We start from the raw sequence: 24,270 nt of genomic DNA on the forward strand, positions 1-24,270 counted from the left end.
TAGCCTTATCATTAAATCAGCCTTGGTATTACATTTATGGTCTGCGGTTTCCAGACCATGAAGTTCTACAATTGACTCCATAACTGAGTGTAGTGTCCTGCTATAAACTAGTGCCGACTACTGTACGCTGCTCGGCGTTTGATCAATAGACTACATAATAATGGAGAATAGTTTAGAATGTCCCCAGAGAATACACAGGTCAATTTGAGATGAATACCACAAAACAGCACAGCACTGTTCTCTGTCAAAACACATTATCACATTGCATAATTCAGTGTCACATAGTCAAAGAATACACAACATTAATCCTGGACGTGGCTTTTTACGCGTATGTAAAAAAATAGAAGAAATTACATGTTTCCACCTTAACTGCATAACGACTGTTGTAGCTCCTACGTGCGCATTTTAGTGCTACATTCATCTGAACATGTTTGAATGAATATTTCATTTTGTGACAAAGAAGCCCTAACTCTGAGATATGTTAGCTTAGAACAGATGGATGGCGAAAGAAGAGTTTTGACAGAGATAATATACAATATATATACATTTCATTTATCCAGCTACGTGTAATTATGACTATACCTACTGTTTCTAGTCTTTTGGGTTGTATTAGCTATTACTTAAAGGGAACCTGCCACCATGAGTGTACAGTCCAATCTGCAGGCACAATGTTATAGAGCTCAGGTAGCTGAGTACACTGATATAGTATTTTGTGAGAAAAGATTCAGTATAATCTGTGTTTTCATCCTTTAATCTCGGCTCTTTCTGGGACTTTCAGTCCAGTGGGCGGTCCTATCAGTGACTGACAGCTTCCTCCCTCTGCACTATTATACAAAGATAGCTGTCAGTCACTGATAGGACCGCCCACTGGACTGAAAGTCCCAGAAAGAGCCAAGATTAAAGGATGAAAACACAGATTATACTGAGTCTTCGTGTAAGAGAAAAGTGGCACTCACTGTGTATAATAAAACTGCTTCTTTACTCAAGTTCTTTAAAATATGCAGAGAGGATGAGAGCTTGCAGCGTGCGACCAAATCCATCTCCTTACCTATCTATTATCTATCTATCTATCTATCTATCTATCTATCTATCTATCTATTTATCTATCTATCTATTATCTATTTATCGATAAATATTTGCATGCTAAAAGCAGATATAGTTTTCTTCTAGATTTTCTAGCACAAATATGAAATGTTCCATAATGCTGTCATTTTTAGCAATTCATACATTCCCCACACCCCGTATATACTTTGTTGTTATAAGGGACAAGATGTATAAGAAATGTTATATTTTTAAGGAATAAATAGCTCAGCAGTTGCTTGGGTGTAGAACCTCGCCAATTCACTTGTTTCCCTTAGAAATGACCGGCTTTGAAACGACTGCATGAACATGGCAATGACATAACTCATCTTCAACCTTTCTAGTAGAATATCACACACTTTTCATTTTTAACCTCACTCATGCTGCTAATTTTGGGTAAATACGACATCACCAGACAACTATTTTCCATACTGCCAATCTGTATGACTTTCTCTTTCATTTAGGGAAATGACAAACTAGCCATGAAAAAAAGCTATTTTTTTCCAAAACTGATGTTGGAAGCAGATGTTGGAAATCTACTAAATTCATAACATGTAATCTAGTCTTATAAGAATTACGTCTCTGTAGAAAATATCTTTAATTGATCTTCGGCATTTCAGTTAGGGCAGGTGCAGACGACCGTTTTCTCTGTATATGAGAAAATTGGTCCGATTATGCTAATCACACTCAGATTAGAGTTTGATCAGCATGGGATTAGAATATAATCTGAGTGGGATACGATTTACTTGGAAGTGGAGAGAAAAAAAGTTTCTCCTCCTCTATTATGTCATCCGAGTGCAGTCCCACTATTTTCAAAGACCCATAGACATAAATTGGCGAGTGCCATCTGATTTTCAAGAGGCAAATTTGTTTTCTCTCGGACCACTCGGTCCGAAAAAAAAATTGGACATGTGCACGTCGCAATAATATAACATGGGTATGAGTGTTATTCATCAAAACCACAGACAGCACTCGATTGATTAAAATGGGTGTCTGCACGAGCCGTTATAGTGAGAAGTAAAAAATGTTGGATCCTGAAGGAGCCATGGTTGCTATGATGGTTCCATTTTCAAATAGATCCCTATCAGTCCTGCCACAATCTCGATGACATACTCTGCCAATGTTGTTGTTGGGTTCTGACGATATTAGTCAAATGTATGTGGGCCTTAAGTCACATATGTTTACAATCTAAGGGAGTCTGTCACCAGGTTTTTGCAACTACATCTGATAGCAGCATGATGTGGAAACCCTGATTCCAACGATCAATCCCTTACTTTACTGGTTGCCACAGTTTTAATAAAACCACTGTTTTATCTTCTGCAGTTCTACCAGTTCTCTGAATGCTGAACTCTAAATAACCCCGCCCACTCCACTGATTGGCTGCTTTCTGCATACACTGTGCATAGGCAGAAAGTTGTCAGAGTTATACAGAGTTTATGAATATGGAATACTAGTGGTAATCTCCTACTGATAAAATAGTGATTTTATCAAAGCTACAACAAGCAGCCCAATAAGTGATAAATTACTGGAATCAGTGTATCTGTTCATTATGCTGCATTCAGATTAGGTGGCAAAAACGTGGTCCCTTTAACTAGCAAATATGATTTTTTAAGTAGAATAAATATACTGACAATTACGAAAAATCAATACAAATCCAACAGTAAAATGAATGACTAGTATTATTGACTATAATAGTATAAGACTGGTGTTATATAATAGGTCAATTTATGAGTAATATACCTAAAGACTTAGTAAACCAGGGTGGGTAACCACAGACCTCTGATACACCTGAAGGCACCTCTGGGCAAGCAAAGCCTGACATCTGTGCTTCAGCAATGATGGCTGTGCTATAAGTAGCTGTCACTCCGGACAGTGTGTATACATTCCTCTCTATACACTCAATACTCTCTATAATTGATCACTGACAGCTGGGATGTGCTCCAGGGGCATACTTATAAGAAACTCTATAAAAATATTTAGGTTGCTCATCAAAGTTCAGCATATAGTACACCTTGAAACTAAGACTTCAGTCTGAAGGAGCAATTCCATCATGTATTTTGCTAAATACATAGCAATAATTAAAGAAACAAACATGTAATAAAAAATGGAAGAAATAAATAACAAGATGAGAGTAAAACACCTAAATATGTCCACTAGAATCCTTAGATATATGCTAAGAATAAAGTAGTGAAGTTTCAAAGTTTCCTACCTTTCAGCCCAAACTTGGAGTGTCTTCCAAATTTTAGAATGATTAACATTATTACCAACCCAGTACAGACCAAGGCTGCAATACCGACAACAACATAGACCTGCAAAACAAACACAAGGAAAGATTAAGAAGAAAGTGAGTTAATTTTCCATAAACATTGTTTGAAAAATTTAAGTTTTTGGAAAGTGAAGATGTGGGTGACGTTTTGATGACTGCTGACAGCTTTTGGGACTGGACTGGTGCCTTTTTCAAATCAGACTACATACCGCATATAAGAGGGCCAAAACATGAAAGTGATGCCAGAAAGCTGGCTAGCCAGTTTTAGGTAGCTCCGCTAAAATGGCGGAGCTGGGAATGAGCCGGGGCAAGAAGTGGCTACTCTCACTCATCAAGCGCATGGAAAGTGGAGGCATTGCTTAGTACAGAAATGTCTTGAATGGAGTTATATTTATGTTAAGGAGCGCAGTGGTGGAAGCAACTGGTAAAATGCATCAAATTCATCAAGTGGTGCGTGGCTCTTAATGAAATCAGTGTATCTTGTCTCTATGCCCATTATTAAGACTGGTGTATGAAACATTAGTCTAAATGATTCGGGACCACTGTCTCAAATTTAGTCACATGCTGATTTTGTGCAAAAATTTGCTACCTTTTTAATATTTTATGTCATTTGTCACTGGACCCAAACTCTGCAAATTTACAGCGTTAACCACCGAGCCACCGTGCTGCGCATAATCTATGCAAATAATGTTTAAGCTAGATTTATGAATGACACTTTTTTACTAAGCTGCAGAAAGAATCAATTCTCACTTCTGTGGTAAAAATTGAAAAATTGGAAAAACAGCAGAAGTGTCATGTGTAAAGAAGCCCAGATTTATCAAATGTTTGGCAAATTACAAAAATTTTTAGAATTGAGAGTCATCACTGGTTGATACCTTTTAATGGCTAACTGAAAGGATGGTAACAAATTGCAAGCTTTCGAGACTACACAGGTCTCTTCATCAGGCAAAGACTAAGGCTACTTTCAGACATAGCGCATTTTTGAGCGCTATTTTGCGGGCGCTTTTCAAAAATGCGCAATGTCATTTTCGTCTGCCGGCAAAGTGAATGAGAAATTCACTTTGCCGTTCAGACACACCGCAAAAAAACGCGGCGCTTTTGTCTGCAAACACGCCGGCGTAAAAAGAATTGACATGTCAATTCTTTACGCAGCGGTGTGTCTGCGTATCCCCCTAGGGCCCCATATTACCTTCCACACACAGCGCCTTTGTCCTGGGTGTCGGCGTCTTTGTACGGAGGGGTTGACACCCAGGATCGGACGTGACGTCGGACAGGAAGAGGGAAGCCCCCGCCCCCCAGTGAAGCAGCATGGAGTCCTTAAACGTGGGGCTGCTGATCGATTTGGTATGTGTGTGTGTGTGTGTGTGTGTGTGTGTGTGTGTGTGTCCCCATGCGATGCTAGTGCCACCATTGTGCTAAGTCGCCGTATGGGACTACTACTCCCATCCGGTATTAGGATGGGAGAGTTGTCCCTGTGTCCGGCGACTTAGCACAATTGTAAAGTTACACAAAACACCTACACACAATACACATACATGACACACAGTACATACAACACATAACATAGAGTATATACTCACCAACAGCACACTTGTAGGCGAAGCCCTCGATCCTCCAGGAAAAAATCCAAAAATAATAAACCAAATTCATACTCCCTGTCCGCAGAATCCATAAAACGAGTGTCCCACGCCGATCCCCTGCTCTCCGGCGATACACTGCCAGGAGCGAAGCTCCTAGCAGTGTATCGCGTACTGTTCCGGAGTTCAATGGCTCCGGCGTCTCGGTTAACAGCAGTACAGCTGCGTTGAACTTTCCCACGCAGCACTGCCGTTAAGCGAGAGTGCCGGGGTCAATGACCGCCGGTAAACTCGCTCGCGCATGCGCAGTGACACACCGACAGGAACTATGGCTCCTGTCAGTGTGTTGCTGCAGCCATGGAGAGCAGACATATCTCTGGATGTGTCTGTTCTCCATGGAAAATCTTGATACGTGGCACTTAAATATGTGGCAATTAAATACGTGGCACTTATACGTGATACGTGTCACTTAAATACGTGGCACTGAAATACGTGATACGTGGCACTTTGATACGTGGCACGTGTCACTTAAATACGTGGCACGTGGCACTTTGATACGTGGCACTGAAATATGTGGCACGTGGCACTTTGATACGTGGCACTTTGATACGTGGCACGTGGCACTGTCACTTAAATACGTGGCACTGAAATACGTGATACGTGGCACTTTGATACGTGGCACGTGTCACTTAAATACGTGGCACTGAAATATGTGGCACTTTGATACGTGGCACGTGTCACTTAAATACGTGGCACGTGGCACTGAAATATGTGGCACGTGGCACTTTGATACGTGGCACGTGTCACTTAAATACGTGGCACGTGGCACTGAAATATGTGGCACGTGGCACTTTGATACGTGGCACGTGTCACTTAAATACGTGGCACGTGGCACTGAAATATGTGGCACGTGGCACTTTGATACGTGGCACGTGGCACTTTGATACGTGGCACGTGGCACTGAAATATGTGGCACGTGGCACTTTGATACGTGGCATGTGGCACTGAAATATGTGGCACGTGGCACTTTGATACGTGGCACTTTGATACGTGGCACGTGGCACTGAAATATGTGGCACGTGGCACTTTGATACGTGGCACGTGGCACTTTGATACGTGGCACGTGGCACTGTCACTTAAATACGTGGCACTGAAATACGTAAGTGCGACGCATGTCCATGCGCCCCCATGTTAAATATAGGGGCGCATGACGCATGCGGCGCCCGACGCTGCAGCGCAGACCGCAAATGTGAACGTAGACTTAAATAGCTAGATAGAGCTGGATCCGCGGGCTGTGATCTGGCCTACGCTCAGCACTCTGCGGAGCGCTGTCATTCAAAACACGTCCACTCATTTTGGTGTTTAGTCCCAAAATGGAGGATGGAAGAAGAAAAGGGTTGGACAAGGAAATGACATCATTTCTTTTTTTTTTTTCCCCCACTGCAGTTAAAGCTTTATTTGTGTCAAACACAGACAATCTGCAGAGAAAACTGCATAAAAAACCGCACTAAAAACCGCATCAAAAACCGCATCAAAAACGCACCAAAAACGCACCTGCGTTTTTTGCCAAGAGCTGCGGTTTTTGTCCTGAAAAAAAAGGATTGAAATCAGGATCGTGTGAACATACCCTTACCGTACAGGGTTACGAGGGGGGGCGTCTGACTGACGCCTGCCCTAGTAACCTGGGGTTAGTGACAGTGGGGTTAGTAAACCCCAGCTGATGTCTGTTCCGCTTGCTGAGGCGTCTTTGGCTCAAGGCCATTGCAGCTGGCAGAATCGACATGATGTTAACTCCAGTGTGTATTGTATTCCGAGTCATAAAGACAGGAAATGACCTCAATGACTCTTTTTTTTTTCCCCTTTTTTTTTTTTTCAAACAACTTTATTTTCAGTACACAATGCTGAAAAAAACGCAGCTGCAAAAAACGCAGCAAAAAACGCAGCAAAAAACGCAGTGTGTGAAAGCAGCTGCGTTTTTTGCCTGCGTAAAAAAACGCAGGTAAAGCAGCAGCAAAATACGCGCGCGTAAAAATACGCAGCAAATATGCTGTGTGTGAAAGTAGCCTAAGAGAAATTCTGAAGAATCACATATTTATGCACAACATGGCACAGAAAAAAACAAACAAACCTGACAACTTGGACAACCACTCCATTCCAGACACAAAAGCATCTAACTGTGTAATTAATCTCTCAGATTATAAACCCAACAAAGTGGAGCTGGCCGTGCTTTCCAGAGGACTCTCATTTTGTCCTACTAAGGCCCTGGATAAAAATGAACGCTGCAGTGATATGGAACATTTTTTCAGGAGAAAATAATTGCACATCTCGCATTCGTTTCAACCTGTCCCAATGTCTGGTTCTGCGCATGTGCAACGCGACCCTATCTGGAATCGCGGTGTGCGCATGCACACTTTTCACCATGAATGCTGAGCTTACTTTGGCCATTACGCTGACGTTAATGGTGCGGCGCTTTCCAGGTTCACCGGCCCCGTGATCCTGTACACAGCGGTATGTTATTATCTTAATTAATCTTGCTATTTAACCCGGCTACATGCACCTCCAGGCCACTTCCCCTGACGAAGCTGCTGCTGCAGCGATACGCGTGGGGCCTGCTCTCGCCATACTCCTCCACATTTCTGGGCTATTATGCCTGATGTCTTTCCCTCTTTATAGGGAATTGATTCTGACCTTGGAGTCCTGCTTTATATATCCCTGCTGCATTCTCTTGGTCCATCTTGTTCACTCGCAGGTTGTATTGATCTGGGTTACGCATACTATGATTACCTTCTGCTTTCGAGGGTCTGCACATAAGTGTAATTCTCTAGGGACATTTATCCTTTGTTTCTTAGCCCCCAGGTATATTTAGGCAGTGGGTATACATAATCATGTGATCTAGTGCAAATTGCAACCACATAGGGTTGGTACTTTTGTGCATACAGGTTTTTTCTTTATGTGTATATAATAATATTTGCTATTATATGGGGCTTCAACTTTGGAGTGTGGTGTTTTGTATTGATTTTGGTATCATGTTTTAAATGTTTTTATGTATATTTGTGAGGTGCCAATAAAGGTGTTTTTTTTATATTCCTATACCAGTTGTGGTTGTGCATACCATATTTGTCTACCTTTTCTTGTTTCACAAACTTATAAAATTCATCCTCACCCACAATTACTTTGAATTTGACAAGAAGATCTATCTACAGGAGACTGGCACAGCAATTGGAAGTAAAATGGCCCCACAGTATGCAAATCTTTTCATGGCCAAGCTTGAAAGCAACTTTTTGTCCTCTTGTCCCACCAGACCTCTGACCTACTACCAATACATTGATGACATTTTAATCATCTGGACGGAGTCTGAGCCACAGCTAAAGACGTTCCATGAACAGTTTAATCAATTTCATCCAACCATCAACTTGACACTCAACTACTCCTGCACTGAAATTAACTTTTTGGACACCATCATTAAGCTGCAGAACAATAAAATAGAGACATCCCTGTATCAGAAGGCAATCGACCATCCAACATACCTTAAATGGGACAGTTTACATCCAAAACATATAAAAAACTCCATTGTCTACAGCCAAGCCATCAGATACAATCGTATATGTTCCAACCCAATGGATAGGGATGAACACCTTGGTCACCTCAGAAAGACCTTTTTGAATCAGGGCTACCATCCAAGAACAATTGAAAACCAAATTACAAGAGCCACCAGAATATCAAGGAATCACCTGCTACATTACAAAGCTAGAGAAGAAAATAACCGGGTACCTCTAGTAGTTACCTACAATCCAAATCTGGAGGTGCTAAGGGGAGCTGTACGGAAATTACAACCTTTACTACAAAAAGATGCCCGATTACAATCCATTTTTCCAGACCCCCCACTACTGTGTTTTAGGCAGCCCCCAAATCTAAAAAGCATCATTGTCAAGAGCTCCCTGTCCTCTCCAACAGCTGCAGGTACCTTTCCTTGCAATCAGAAAAAATGTAAAACCTGTCCATTTATAATGACCACGGACAAGATAAAGATCCCCAACTCACATCAGGACTACAAGATACCAGGTACTTTCAGCTGCATCACATCTAATGTGGTGTACCTAATTATTTGTACTAAATGTCCAACTGGGGGTCTGTATGTGGGGGAGACAGGGCAAAAGCTTAGAACGAGAATTAATTCTCACCGCCACACAATAAGAGCAGAAAGAATGGATCTACCTGTGGCAATACATTTTTGTCTCCCAAATCATAACATTATGGACATGAAATTACTTGTGTTAAAAGGTAGCTTCAAATCTAAGAGAGACAGAAGAGTCTGGGAATATAAACTGATGACGACCTTTGACAGTCTTAGTGCAGGAATGAATGTGTCGCATGGATTTATGTCTTTTTACATCAACCAAGGACCTTGCCCCTCAGACCATGTGGGGTCATCACAACAGAACGAGACCCCCAATCAGAGGACAATAAAACATTCCTTATCTTAAGAACTGGCCCAATATTTATGGACATAATTGTTTATCACTCATGGTAATTCTGCTTCATGTCACCTATCTTATCCATGGTTTTTTCCTTTTTTTTTCTGTGCTATGTTGTGCATAAATATGTGATTCTTCAGAATTTGTTTTAGTCTTTGCCTGATGAAGAGACGTATGTAGTCTCGAAAGCTTGCAATTTGTTACCATCCTTTCAGTTAGCCATTAAAAGGTATCAACCACTGAGGACTCTCAATTCTAAATATTTTTCTATCTACTGGCTAACACGGTACCAAGATATATATCTTTCCTGTGGCAAATTACAGTAATACAAATTCCTCCTACGTTAACCCTACCAATGTGTCTGAAAATGTCTGTATAGATTCTACTTAAAAGCTCCTAGACATCACAGCCAGCATTTTTCTCACTGTTCTTGATTAGGGGGCATGGTGGGCTCAGATGTTCTTGATTTATGAAGAGGTAGCATGCGCCTCTGTGCATCTCATCAGAAATCTTACTCCAGTCAGGAACTGGAGTGATATTTCTGGTGCAGCGAAACCTACAGCTTGTCATGAATTAGATGTCCCCGCCTTCCCCTAGCTGTGCCCATTTTGGTAGAGCTAGGAGAAACTGTAGTAAAAATGCCAAAAGACGCAAAAGTTTGGTGCAACCTCTGTGCAATAATTTTGAAATGTTTCACACCTTTGAAGCCATTTTTTTTCAAAAAAGCTGTAATGAATTGGGCCCAAAGTATTGGCCCACAAACAAGATTTACCTGCAAGGAATGAACACAGTCAAGGGACCTAATTTACCTGTCAAAGGTAGAGCAAGGTGCAGAAGCTGGGCAAAACGCGCGTAGGGGCAGAGGAATGCAGTTCTGACATTACCTTTTCCAGTGACTGTCTTAACCCCTTCATGACCTTGGGATTTTCCGTTTTTCCGTGTTAGTTTTTCGCTCCCCTCCTTCTCAGAGCTGTAACTTTTTATTTTTCCGTCAATTTGGCCATGTGAGGGCTTATTTTTTGCGGGACAAGTTTTACTTTTGAACGATATCATTGGTTTTACCATGTCGTGTACTAGAAAATTGGAAAAAAATTCCAAGTGCGGTGAAATTGCAAAAAAAGTGCAATCCCACACTTGTTTTTTGCTTGGCTTTTTTGCTAGGTTCACTAAATGCTAAAACTGACCTGCCATTATGATTCTTTTATGATTCTTCAGGTCATTAGGAGTTCATAGACACCTAACATGACTAGGTAATTTTTTATCTAAGTGGTGAAAAAAAATTCCAAACTTTGCTAAAAAATAAAAAAAAAATTGCGCCATTTTCCGATACTTGTAGCGTCTCCATTTTTCATGATCTGGGGTCGGTTGAATGCTTATTTTTTGCGTGCCGAGCTGGTGTTTTTAATGATAGCATTTTGGTGTAGATACATTCTTTTGATCGCCCGTTATTGCATTTTAATGCTATGTCGCGGCGACCAAAAAAACGTAATTCTGGCGTTTTGAATTTTTTTCTCGCTACACCGTTTAGCGATCAGGTTAATGCTTTTTTTTGATAGATCGGGCGATTCTGAACGCAGCGATACCAAATATGTGTAGGTTTGATTTTTTTTTTATTGATTTATTTTGATTGGGACGAAAGGGGGGTGATTTAAACTTTTATATTTTTTTTATTTTTTTCACATTTTTTTTAACTTTTTTTTTTACTTTTGCCATGCTTCAATAGCCTCCATAGGAGGCTAGAAGCAGGCACAACGCGATTGCCTCTGCTACATAGCAGCGATCTGATGTTCGCTGCTATGTAGCAAAATGCAGGTGTGCTGTGAGCACCGGCCACAGGGTGGCGCTCACAGCTGCCGGGGATCAGTAACCATAGAGGTCTCGAGGACCTCTATGGTTACCATTCAGAAGCATTGCCGACCTCCGATCATGTGACGGGGGTCGGCGATGCGATCATTTCCGGCCGCCCGGCCGGAAGTGGTAGTTAAATGCCGCTGTCTGCGTTTGACAGCGGCATTTAACTAGTTAATAGGCACGGGCAGATCGCGATTCTGCCCGCACCTATTACGGGCACATATCAGCTGTTCAAAACAGCTGACATGTCTCGGCTTTGATGCGGGCTCACCGCCAGAGCCTGCATCAAAGCGGGGCTTCTGGCCTCGGACGTACTATCCCGTCCGAGGTCAGAAAAGGGTTAAGACGGCCAATTCATAAAACTCGTAATTATTTCTCTTTATACACTGTATACTCTGCACTGCCTGAGACCATAAATTATATGGTGTAGATTTGTGCAAATATATAGTAATATATATACTGTTCAATTCTTGTGGAATTTATTCCAATATTAAAATGGATAACTAAATATTGTTATGCCGGGCCAGGCCTACCTAGGAAGGGCATAATTAAGCGGTTACCTGGTGTTCACTGGAGCCTCTAATGGTAAGGTCAGGCTTGTGCGGTAAGTAGCCGCCATGTACCACTCCTAGGCAGAATCCGCTACTGCAGCTGCTGACCCTAGGGGTCAGGTACGCTCACACTGAAATAGCGCTCCGTTCAAACTAATGGGTTAAGTTTAGGAACACTGTAGAAAGGATACTGAAATGGAGATAAGGAAATGTTCAGACACTGGCCACACAGGGACCAGGGGAGTTTGGGAACAGAACTGGCTGCACCAGGACAAGGGAACAATGCTCAGGAGCTGGCCGATGTGGGACACTGACAAGGGGAGTTTGGGAACAAGACAGGCTGCACCAGGACCGGGGACAATGTTCAGGAGATGGCTAACCAGGTCCAGTGGAGTTCAGGAACAGGACTGGTCGTATCCGGACCAGGGGACAATGTTCAGGACTCTGGCCGCACCGGGACCACGTATTCAGGTTCAGGACTTGGCCACACCAGGAGGGAATTCGGGTTTCAGGCACTGGTCACACCAGTACCAGAGGATCTAACAACTCAATAGCAGGAGAGACTACATACTAATGAATGTTGTTGCTTTGGCAGCTCCCTACAAGAAAATTAGTCTTTTATACAGGATGACTCTCAACAATTGGCTGGGAGCCATCTTGCAGGTGAACTCATTATACAAAATGCCACTCAGCAACAGGCTGAGGACATTTCACTCTATGCGCGATGCCCCTTTAAGAAGTGGGAAGCGCACGCACATGAACACTAGGCGCGGTGCCAGGAAGTGCATCATGCATCATGCACCAGACATGCCAGCAGAAGGGGACCACACTGTGGGGCCAGATCAATGAATATGCCAGCATCACTGCATGTAGGGGGAGGGGGAGGGGAAATCATGCATGGGAGCTGGCAATAGTGCTACAAATATTTACCAATTGATTATGAATAATTAATTCTGAGCTGTAGTAGAAAATACTCACTAAAGTAATTACCTTTTCAGATCTGCATCTCTGGGTTACAAAGACCTCTACGTTTATAATTGTTCAGAATTTCTGTCCCTCATTAGATAGCACCTTTTCTGTTTTATTTGTTTGTTAATAATTAATTAAATTTGTTTCAATAAAAACGGTATTTTTAACCATTAACTTTTTTTGATGGATTCATGAGGGATCATTACCTAACATTATGCAATATAAACACAAATATCATAGTTACCGTAATGCTGTCTTCATTCCCTCCATTCGAAACATCTGTTGAAGTGACTCCATTGTCTGTGCTGTTTCCACCCATGCCATTAGAAGTAGCCTCATAATCTTGAAATATAAATAATGACAACATTATTCGAGATACTTAAAGGCTATTTAATATAGTAAAGATGTCAAACTACATTAAAAAGAATCTGTCACAAAATGTATCTTCTTACAAGATATAGTAGGGACAGTGATTCTGATTCTAATGCTGGGTCACTTACTGGGCTTCTTGCTGTAATTTTGATAAATACTGTTAATTAATCTGCTGCAGCTCTGGTACTACTCTCATTTATGATCTCCTACCATGTAGTCCTTGATATTCATGAGCTCCGACTAACTACACATTATATAGCTGATTGACAGCCTTATGCCTATGCAAAATATATGCAGAAAGATATCAATCAGCTGCTGGGGAAGCACAAGACTGAATTCATCACTGAGATGACTAGCAGAGCTGCAGCATATAAACCAGTCTTTTATCAAAATTACAGCAAAAAGGTTCTTAATGGCACACCACTGGCATCAGGAATCAGGATCTCTCCTATTCTCTATGCAGTACTCAGTTGGGGCAGCATAAATCTCGTGGCAGATTATAGAAAACAAATTATACTGATTCCAACCTCCAAAAACCATGTATCTCTTTGGTTAGCTAATATATGCATTCCTATTCATGGGGTATGATGTACAATAAAAATTATATTTTGGTAACGTGTTAGTCTGAAAAATCGATGTAAAAACTTTTAAGCCTTAAAATGACAAAAGTATACTAGGAGTGATACCTTTATTGGCTAACCAGAAAAAATATGTTGCAAGCTTTCAGAGCACAGTGGCTCCTTCTTCAGACAAGATTACAAATAGATTAATAAGAAAAAAGCACAACATTTTAAGTGATATTACAACAGGACATTTGTGCATAGAGTGGATGGGGCGATGCCTCCTAAAGATAAGCCAAGGAAACTAAATTAAGGTTTTTGTTACAAATTGAGAGGCAGTAATTTGTTTGCAATCCTGCCTGAAGAAGGAGCCACTGTGCTCTGAAAGCTTGCAAGCATCATTTTTCTGGTTAGCCAATAAAGGTAAAATTCAGAGAATACTTTTGTAATTTTTGAGCATAAAAGTATTCCTGGGATAAAACTATTTAAGCCATGTTTAATATAGTTTTAACTGAATTTAAATGAAAGAATGCAATATGAGTTTGTATCAGCACCTATTTAATGTCTGTATCCTATTTAGTGCTTAGGGAAAATAAGGAAGGACCCACAAGGAAAGGGCAGAATGTGTGTTTTGTTTGCAACCAAATAAAATACAGTATACTATGGATCACTGAATAGATTAGATGAAAGGGGTTTTCCATATATTTGCATATTTTGCATTTCCATATATATTTGTCACATACTAATGAACTGTTGCAGAAATGTCTCACTGAACTAGTCTCAAACACATTCACCTGGCCATAACAGGCAGTTATCCCACTGCCCTATAAAACACATGCCTCTTTCGAAGAGACAGTGTGCAGCAGAAAACCAGAGCAGGTGTCATGCAGGCAGCATTAAATAGAGACAATGGGCCCGATTCATCAAAGCTTTTTTGGTGTAACAAGCTTTAAAAAGTCATAAAATTGGGAGGCTGCACAAAAATTTTGCAACTTTTGGCGTTTTCATGCCATTTGTGCTCAGCTTCGACAATGTGGGTCGGGCTGGGGCAAGACGGGAGCGTGAATTTAATGAGAGATGCCAAAAATCTTACTGGAGGAGAGACTGGAGTAGGATTTGTTGCAAGGCGCATACGGATATGCACACCACTCATCCAATGCTTCTGATTCATTAAGAGGCATAAACATACCTCCTCATCAAGACTGGCATGCACAATACAGGTATTGATCAATCAAAGCCAAAGTCTGTGGAAGGGAAATCATGAAGTCTTTTACACGGAAGTCCAATACTTGTCAACTCTCCCAACACTTGAAAGGCTCCCAGGATTTGGGTGATCCCCTGGCTGAATCATCAAAGCTCCAGGGCCTCAATTAACCTGCCTGAAATTCCCCTTGAAACCAGCTATTTTGTGAGTTATCTTCATTCATTCATTCAGGTAAAAGAGCTTAGGAAAAGGGATGTGAGTAAGTCTAAAATTTACCAGCAGTGCTTTTCCATTTAGTGCAAAGGGATGTCCCTCAAGTAGCCTTGCAATGAAAGGTTGGCAAGTATGGATAATTTTGCCCAACCACAGAGAGCCCTGATATCGTGAAAGTAAAGTTTCTGCACTAAGCTTGGAAACATAATGAAATAAAAAAGTATTTCTAAGCTACAGTTTCATAAAAATCAGATAAAAGCAAAGCTTGGATAAACCCTTTTAGATATTTAGAGTTTTATGTATTATCCAAGTAGGCACACTGAATAAAATATTGGTTAAGCCTGGAGTATTTCAAATGGTGTATTAATTTTTATTTCTATAGTAATTAATTCTGACCACTGTCCCTTTATTAGGTAATAACTCTGGAACGCTTCAATGGATCTTGGCGATTCTGAGATTTTTTTTTCATGACATATTGTACTTCTCATTAGTGTTAAAATTTATTTGATATTACTTCCATTTATTTGTGTAATAATAGAAATTTGGTGAAAATTTTGAAAATTTTGCAATTTTCAAACTTTGAATTTTTATGCCATTAAAACAGAGAAATATGTCACACAAAATAGTTAACAAATAACATTTCCCACATATCTACTTTACTTCAGCGCAATTTTGCAAAAAAAAAATTTTTGTTAGGAAGTTCTAAGGGTTAGAAGTTAAACAGCGATTTCTCATTTTTACAACACCATTTTATTTAGGGACCGCCTCACATTTGAAGTCACTTTGAGGGGTCTATATGATAGAAAATACCCAAAAGTGACATTATTCTAAAAACTGCACCCCTCAAGGTGCTGAAACCCATATTCAAGATGTATATTAACCCTTCAGGTGCTTCACAGGTGTTTTTTGAATGTTTAAAAAAAACATTTAACTTTTTTTCACAAAAAATTTAATTCAGACCAAATTTATTTTATTTTACCAAGGGTAACAGGAGAAATTGGACCACAAAGGTTATTTTGCAATTTGTCCTGAGTACGCTGATACCCTATATGTAGGAGTAAACCACTGTTTAGGCGCATGGCAGAGCTCGGAAGGGAAAGAGCGCCGTTTAACTTTTCAATGCAAAATTTGCTGGAATTAAGATCGGACGCCATGTCGCATTTGGAGAGGCCCAGATGTGCCTAAACAGTGGAACCCCCCCACAAGTGACACCATTTTGGAAACTAGACCCCAAGGAACCAATCTGGATGTGTGGTGAGCACTTTGAACCCTCAAGTGCTTCACAGAAGTTTATAAGGTAGAGCCATAAAAATAAAAAATCATATTTTTTTCACAAAAAAGATATTTTGGCACCCGATTTTTTATTTTTCCAGGGGTAACAGGAGAAATTGGACCTCAAAAGTTGTTGTGCAATTTGTCCTGAGTATGGTGATACCCCATATGTGGGGGTAAGCTACTGTCTGGGCGAATGGCAGAGCTCGGAAGGGAAGGAGCACCATTTTACTTTCTCAACACAAAATTGCCTGTAATTAAGATCAGACGCCATGTTGTGTTTGGAGAGCCCCTGATGTGCCTAAACAGTGGAAATCCTCCACAAGTGATGCCATTTTGGAAACTAGACCCCCTAAGGAACTTATCTAGAGGTGTGGAGAGCACATTGAACCCTCGAGTGCTTCACAGAAGTTTATAACGTAGAGCCGTAAAAATAAAAAAAATTTCACAAAAATTATCTTTTCCATCAGGTTGGATGGTGAACGTTTGTGGACAGCCATTTTCAGGTCTCTCCAGAGATGCTCATATGGGTTTAGCTGGGCCAGTCAAGAATAGTTACAAAGTTGTTCTGCAGCCACTCCTTTGTTATTTTAGCTGTGTGCTTAGGGTCATTGTCTTGTTGGAAGGTGAACCTTTGGCCATGTCTGACGTCCAGAGCACGCTGGAAGAGGTTTTCATCCAAGATATCTCGGTTCTTGGCCGCATTCATGTTTCCTTCAATGACAACCAGTCGTCCTGTCCCTGCAGCTGAAAAACACCCCCATAGCATGATGCTGCCACCACCATGTTTCACTGTTGAGATTTGTCTTAGGCAGGTGATGAGCAGTGCCTGGTTTTCTAGACACATACCGCTTATAATTATCACCAAAAAGGTCTATCTTTGTCTTATCAGACCAGAGAATCTTATTGGAGAGGCATCCGTCGGGCCACTCTGCCATAAAGGCCCGACTGGTGGATGGCTGCAGTGATAGTTGACTTTGTGGAACTTTCTCCCATCTCCCTACTGCATCCCTAGAGCTCAGCCACAGTGATCTTGGGGTTCTTCTTTACCTCTCTCACCAAGGCTCTTCTCCCACAATTTCTCAGTTTGGCTGGATGGACAGGTCTAGGAAAACTTCTGGTGGTCCCAAACTTCTTCCATTTAAGTATTATGGAGGCCACTGTGCTCTTAGGAAACTTGAGTATTGCAGAAATTCTGTTGTAACTTTGGCCAAATCTGTGCCTTGCCACAATTCTGTCTCTGAGCTCTTTGGCCAGTTCCTTTGACCTCATGATTCTCATTTGGTCTGACAGGCACTGTGAGGTGTGAAGTCTTATATAGACAGGTGTGTGCCTTTCCAAATCAAGTCCTATCAGTTTAATTAAACACAGTTGGCCTCCAATGAAGAAGCAGAACGATCTCAAGGAGAATCACAAGGAAGTGGACAGCATGTGACTTAAATATGATTGTCTGAGCAAAGGGTCTGAATACTTATGACCATGTGATATTTCAGTTTTTCTTTTTTATTAAATTTGCAAAAATTTCTACATTTCTGTATTTTTTTCAGACAAGATGGGGTGCAAAGTGTACATTAATGAGAAAAAAATGAACTTTTTTGAATTTACCAAATGGCTGCAATGAAACAAAGAGTGAAAAATTTAAAGGAGTCTAAATACTTTCTGTACCCACTGTATATATACTATATAGACATACTACAACCCAAATTCATTATCGTGCTTACATCAGAATTTTGGCATAAAACACCTTCAAATGTCACAGAATTTTTGTGCAACACAAAGCTGCATAAAATTTTTGTGACTTTTGACCTTTTCACAACAGTTTTGGGCAACTACATCAAAATGGACAGAGAAGGAGCTCGGGTGGGACGTGTCAATGACCACTTGACAAATACTTTAAGAGTGGCATTGTTCCATATGCCAGAAATGTTATTCCAGCCTCTCACAATAGTAACTTTTCTGACTAGGTGTATGTAACTAATCACATGCACCTAATTCCTTAAAGGAACCTGTCATCAGGTTTGGCTGATAAGAGATACAGCCATCAACTTTCAGGGCTGATATACAGCATTCTATAATGCTGCATATGTGCTCCCAACCCGACCTGCAAGACAAGAAAAATAACTTTTATTGTACTCACCTGCGCAGTGGTCCGGTCCCATGGGAATCGCTGGTCTTGGTCCGGCCCCTCCCATCTCCTTACAATCCCCATCTTGCTGCTTGCTTCATGTGGATGACGCGTCCCTTGATCATCCACACAGTCTCCTTGGCACAGCGCTCCTGCTCAGACGTACATCTCTGCCCTGTCGAGGACAGAGCAAAGTACTGCAATGCGCATGCACCGGGGTTCTTTGAATTTTCCTGGCACCTGGGCACTGCAGTACTTTAATCTGCCCTCAATAGGGCAGAGAATTGCAACTGTGCAGGAGCATGGTGCCAAGGAGATGCGTCATCCACATGAAGCAAGCAGGAGGGCGGCATTACAAGAAGAAGGGAGGAGCCGGACCAAGACCAGCAATGCTCATTAGACCGGACCGCCCCGCAGGTGAGTATAATAAAAGTTATTTTTCTTCTCTTCCAGGACAGGTTGTGTGCTGAGATATAGCATTATAGAATGCTGTATATCAGCCCTGACAGGTGATGGCTGTATCTCTTATCGACCAAACCTAGTGACAGGTTCCCTTTAAGTGGTAAGTAGTGTTGAGCATTCTGATACCGCAAGTATCGGGTATCGGCCGATATTTGCTGTATCGGAATTCCGATACCGAGTTCCGATATTTTTGTGATATCGGAAATCGGAATTGGAAGTTCCCAGTGTATGGTTCCCAGAGTCTGGAGGAGAGGAGACTCTCCTTCAGACCCTGGGATCCATATTCATGTAAAAAATAAAGAATTAAAATAAAAAATATGGATATACTCACCCCTCCGGCGGACCCTGGACCTTAGCGATGTAACCGGCAGCCTCCGTTCCTAAGAATGCAGTGAGTTTAGGACCTGCGATGACGTCGCGGCTTGTGATTGGTCGCGTGAGAGGTCACATGAGCGGTCACGCGACCAATCACAAGCCGCGACGTCATCGAAGGTCCTTAACTCTGCATTCTTAAGAACGGAGGCACCGCTAAGAGCAGGGGCCGCCGGAGGGGTGAGTATATCAATATTTTTTATTTTTATTCTTTATTTTATACATGAATATGGATCCCAGGGCCTGAAGGAGAGTTTCGTCTCCTTCAGACCCTGGGAACCATTCCGATATTTTGTGTCCCATTGATATGCATTGGTATCGGGTATCAGTATCGGCGAGATCCGATATTTTGCCGGTATCGGCCGATCCAATCCGATACCGATACCTTTGCATATCGGAAGGTTTCACTCAACACTAGTGGTAAGTGATTCTTAATGAATTAGGATTGTGCTATTCCAGCGTGCCTATAATTTAAATTGTTTTGTATTTAAGGAAATGGGGTAAAAATGTAGACTTCAAATTAGAGGCTTGAGATATCTTCCTCTGATGTCAAGCATTGGACGGCCAAAGAAAAAGTGAGGCTTGTACAATGAATTTCTCAGTATACGACCCTTTTTAATCATAGAGGTAATGGCTGACACTAGGGTTGAGTGAAACGGATCGGTCATTTTCAAAAGTCGACGACTTTTGGCAAAGTCGCCGACTTTTGGCAAAGTCGGGTTTCGTGAAACCCGACCCGACTCCAGCGTGGAATCGGCCACGCGGTCGGCGATCTTTGCGCCAAAGTCACGTTTCGTAGGACGCTTTCCCCGCCATTTTTTCAGCCAATGAAGAAGTGTGGGCAGCGTGATGACATAGTGTCTGGTTTGCTTTCTGCGGCGTCACAGAGCCATATTACCGTTTGGAATGTAGCGATTTGCACAGAACAACACAACCTATGCATTGCACGGAGGGGAGAGAGAGAGAGAAATATTATTCCCCATTGACTTGCATTGGGTTTCGTGTTTCGGGTCGGCCCACCGACTTTTCAAAAAAATCGGCCGATTTCACACGATCCGACTTATGAGAAGGTCGGGTTTCACGAAACCCGACCCGATCCTAAAAAAGTAAAAGTCGCTCAACCCTAGCTGACACAGATGATCAGCGAGAAGGCATACAAAAAAAGGGAGAAATACAATGTACACAGAAAGCTGACAATCAGTGGTGTGGGCGGTGTTATACAGAGCTCATCTTTCAGAGAACTGCTACATCTCCAGCAGAGAAAACAGTCATTTTATCAAAATTGGACCAGGGTCTTTGTCCCTACATCATGTAGCTCTCAGACAGGGTAGCAAAAGCCTAATGACAAATTTGCTTTAAAGCATAAATTCTATTTTTTTATCTTATACTGTAGTTTTACAAATAAAATAGCGTCAACATCTGTCACTGAAGTGAAACTACACAACCAAAGAAGAGTAGTTTTTAACCAGCTATCGCGCCAAGCAAGATTTTTAAATGTGTTCCCCCTTTCCATAGAGATTATTTTTTGTATTGGACATATTTTATTTAAATGGGGTCAGGGCTGGGAACAGTGATTCTCAAACGCATTGTTTTTTATAATTTTTTTTATTGTCCTTTATTTTGCACACTTTGCGCTTATAAGTAGAGATGAGCGAATATTCACGGAATATAGCCGAATGTCATTCAAGACAAGGCAAAAACAAACGCATGCACAATACCTTCTAACAGTCCCAAAAGCTGCCAAAACACATCAAATGAGGGACAGACACCAGGAACGTGGCCTCAGTTCACCTACAGTGCAAATTGTAGCATGGCACTGCAGCAATCAGCATGCATGAGGTATCGGGGTCTGAGACAGCATTTACAGCTTTGAATTGAATATCAAAATAAAACGAGGTGGGTGAGGGATCAGTGTAGGCCTGCTGTGCTGGGAGCCCTGATACCACATACAACAGCTCAACAAGCTTTCATACTGAGCCACACTCAGATGGCATAAATATCAGTTTCGTAGACTACCATTGTCAGAAAAATCTAAGGATAGTAGTAACACGGCTAGTTGACTCCAATGAAGTGGAGACCTAACGGTCTCGGAGGCCTACTGCTACAGGCAACACACAAAATGAGATCCAACCAGGAGTCTCCATATTTTCAAAAATTAGTGGCAGACAGAAACAAAGTGCCATCATTTTCACCAGAGTAGAAATGGCATAAAAGGGACTGACAAGTCTTCTACTATGCCCAATCCAACAGATGGACAACCAATCCGGAGTGTTCACATTTCCAAAAATACAAAGTGGCATTAATTTCACCATAGTATAAATAGTATAATAGGAACCGACAGGTCTTCCACTACACCCAACCCAGCAGATTGACACCCAATAAGGAGTGTTCAAATTTCCAAAAATTAGAGCCTGACACCACAGATGAGGCATACATTTCAGGAGAGTAAAAATAGTATAATAGTGAATCTTCCACTACACCCAACCCCGTGGATGAACACCGAACAAGGAGTTTTCAAATGTAAAAAAAGAGGACCTGACACCACAGAAGTGGCATAATTTTCACAAGAGTAGAAATAGTTTAATAGTGAACGACAGGTCTTCCACTACATCCAACCCAGCAGATGGACACCCAACCAAGAGTTTTCACATTTAAAAAAATGAGGGCCTAACACCACAGAAATTACATCAATTTCACCACAGTAGAAATAGTATAATACGGACCATCACGTCTTGTACTACTGCCAACCCAGCAGATGTAGACCAAACATGACTGTTTACCTCTCAACATATTTGTGTTAACATCTGCAGCAGCAATAGCAACAGCATGTACAGAAGCCACACTAAAGATGTCACAGAGTGCATTTATGCAACATTAATGCTGCATACTAAAAAATGCAATATCGCCTAGTCTGTACAGTCTGAGACTATGGTGCAAAATTCTTTTGAGATCCATGACTTGTTCATCCTGATGAAAGTTAGGTGGTCTACACTTTCAGGGGACAGCCGGCTGTGCTTATCCGTCAGGATACCACCATCAGCACTGTAGACACAATCTGCGAGAACGCTGGCTGCCGGGCACGATAACACCTCCAAGGCGAGTTAGGTGAGCTCAGGCCACTCATCCATTTTAGAAGACCAACCAAAATGTGAAAGTGTCCAAATCCTCCCCGATGGTATTGATATTCAGTTCTAGATACTCCTACACCATCCTCTCCATTCGTTCACCATGTGTAAGACTTGGATTCTGTTGTGCTGGTGAATGAGCTGGACTAAAAAAGGTGTCAAAGGACTCACAGAAACTGCTTCTTTCACTTACACTACTGCTGCTCTGCTGCTGCAGCTAATGTTTTGGCATTGACGAATTGATGTGCTGGAGGTTGGAATTCTAAAGCTGCAATGCAAACTGTTTTCTTCACTACTGTCTTGGGGAAAGCTCAATTAAGTTTGTGTAAAAGCGTGCTTCGATACTCCAGCATTTGAAGTCTCTTTCTAGGGCAGGAAGCATCAGGCAAAATTTGGTTTTATAACGTGGATCTAACAGAGTGGCAACCCAGTAGTCAGCAATATTTCTAATCATAACTATACAGGGATCATGTTGCAGCAAGAAGGCACTCATATGTCGGGCTCTACCATGAGATCCACGCTCATGCTATGTTGGTGGCTGGGTAATTCTGATGCTTGTTTGCTCTGTCCCCTCCCGCCAGCGATGAACAACAGAGAGGGGAGGATTATCCTCTTTATCTGCTGACAGTTGCTTGCCCATCACCTCTTCCTCCTCCATTTGACCCTCGGATCTTGCACCTTCACTAACAGTTTGTCTGTTATCACCAGCCCCCCTCGATCACAGTAATCCACCCTCCCTTGGCATCTGCCTATGTGACGACAGTCTGGAACTTTGAGACAATGTTATCCCTTCCGCATCCTCCTCTGTTTCCTCCTCTTCTTCTGGGACCACCATCTCCTCCCACAGTATATTCAAAGTCTACTCCAGCCTATACATGACCGGAATAGTGATGCTGATGATGACATCATCAGCACTAACCATCTTAGTAGCCATTTCAAATCTGTGCAGAAGGGTTCAGAGGTCCCTAATTTGTGCCCACTCTGTAAACGTGATATGCGCCATGTCCGTATTGCCTTGCCCCAGGCTATAACATGACATACTGCGACAGTGCTCATTGCTGCTGCCACCGTCTCTGCAATATGTGCAGAGTGGAATTCCACCATGTCGGCACATGGCATATCAACATTAAATTGCATGGACAAAGACCTCTGTCACGATGCAAGTCGATGACCTGAGGGGTGCGATTGGTTGACGTGAGCACACACCGACAATCCTTTTTTGCTTACTCAGGCCAGAATAGTGGTGGAGAAAACACTGTTATACCAGGTTGAGGAGGTGAGCCATGCGAATTGGGTGGTACCACACAGTATTAAAGTGCAGGTGCAGAACTACATAGGTTCCGCTGGCAGGGCAACATCTCTGAATGGAACACAGTGGTGGCAAATGCTGTAAGTATAATTCCGTTTACAATGTTCATAAGGTACGACAAACTAAGCCATGCACATATTACCAGGATCTGTGCTGCTCCAAATGTGAATGCCGAGTGGCACGTGGTATCTCCTAACCCCAACACGCGTTTCGCTCGTGCTTTTTCCTGGGGAGAGGTGTGCCACTCAGCATTCATATTTGGGATGTGGCGGCCAGTATCACATTTAGAAACAGAATTTTTTTGTTTTTGTTATGTGCATGAGGTATGCAGACACCTTAATTTCAACCCAATAAAATGACAACATAGGATACGATGGGCTGTATCAAGTTTTGCAATAAAAAAATTATAATTATTTTAACCCCTTCCCGATAATTGCCACACTAGTACTGCTCTGTGGGAACTGATTGGCTAGCTGCACACATAAAG

At 41.8% G+C, this 24,270-nt stretch overlaps 1 protein-coding gene across 8 annotated transcripts in view; it reads right to left on the reverse strand.

The window, feature by feature from the left end:
- NTRK2 (neurotrophic receptor tyrosine kinase 2) overlaps positions 1 to 24,270 on the reverse strand; it is a 348,034-nt gene that overhangs the window by 199,229 nt on the left and 124,535 nt on the right. For all 8 annotated transcript variants that reach the window (XM_077248960.1, XM_077248958.1, XM_077248956.1 and 5 more), the window contains 2 exons: positions 13,014 to 13,111; positions 3,290 to 3,389 (listed from right to left, as the gene is read on the reverse strand). In XM_077248960.1, the coding sequence (XP_077105075.1) occupies positions 3,290 to 3,389; positions 13,014 to 13,111 (198 nt within the window). The remainder of the gene's footprint in view (positions 1 to 3,289; positions 3,390 to 13,013; positions 13,112 to 24,270) is intronic.

The sequence above is a fragment of the Ranitomeya variabilis genome, chromosome 1, assembly GCF_051348905.1.
Source record: "Ranitomeya variabilis isolate aRanVar5 chromosome 1, aRanVar5.hap1, whole genome shotgun sequence".
Taxonomy (NCBI): domain Eukaryota; kingdom Metazoa; phylum Chordata; class Amphibia; order Anura; family Dendrobatidae; genus Ranitomeya; species Ranitomeya variabilis.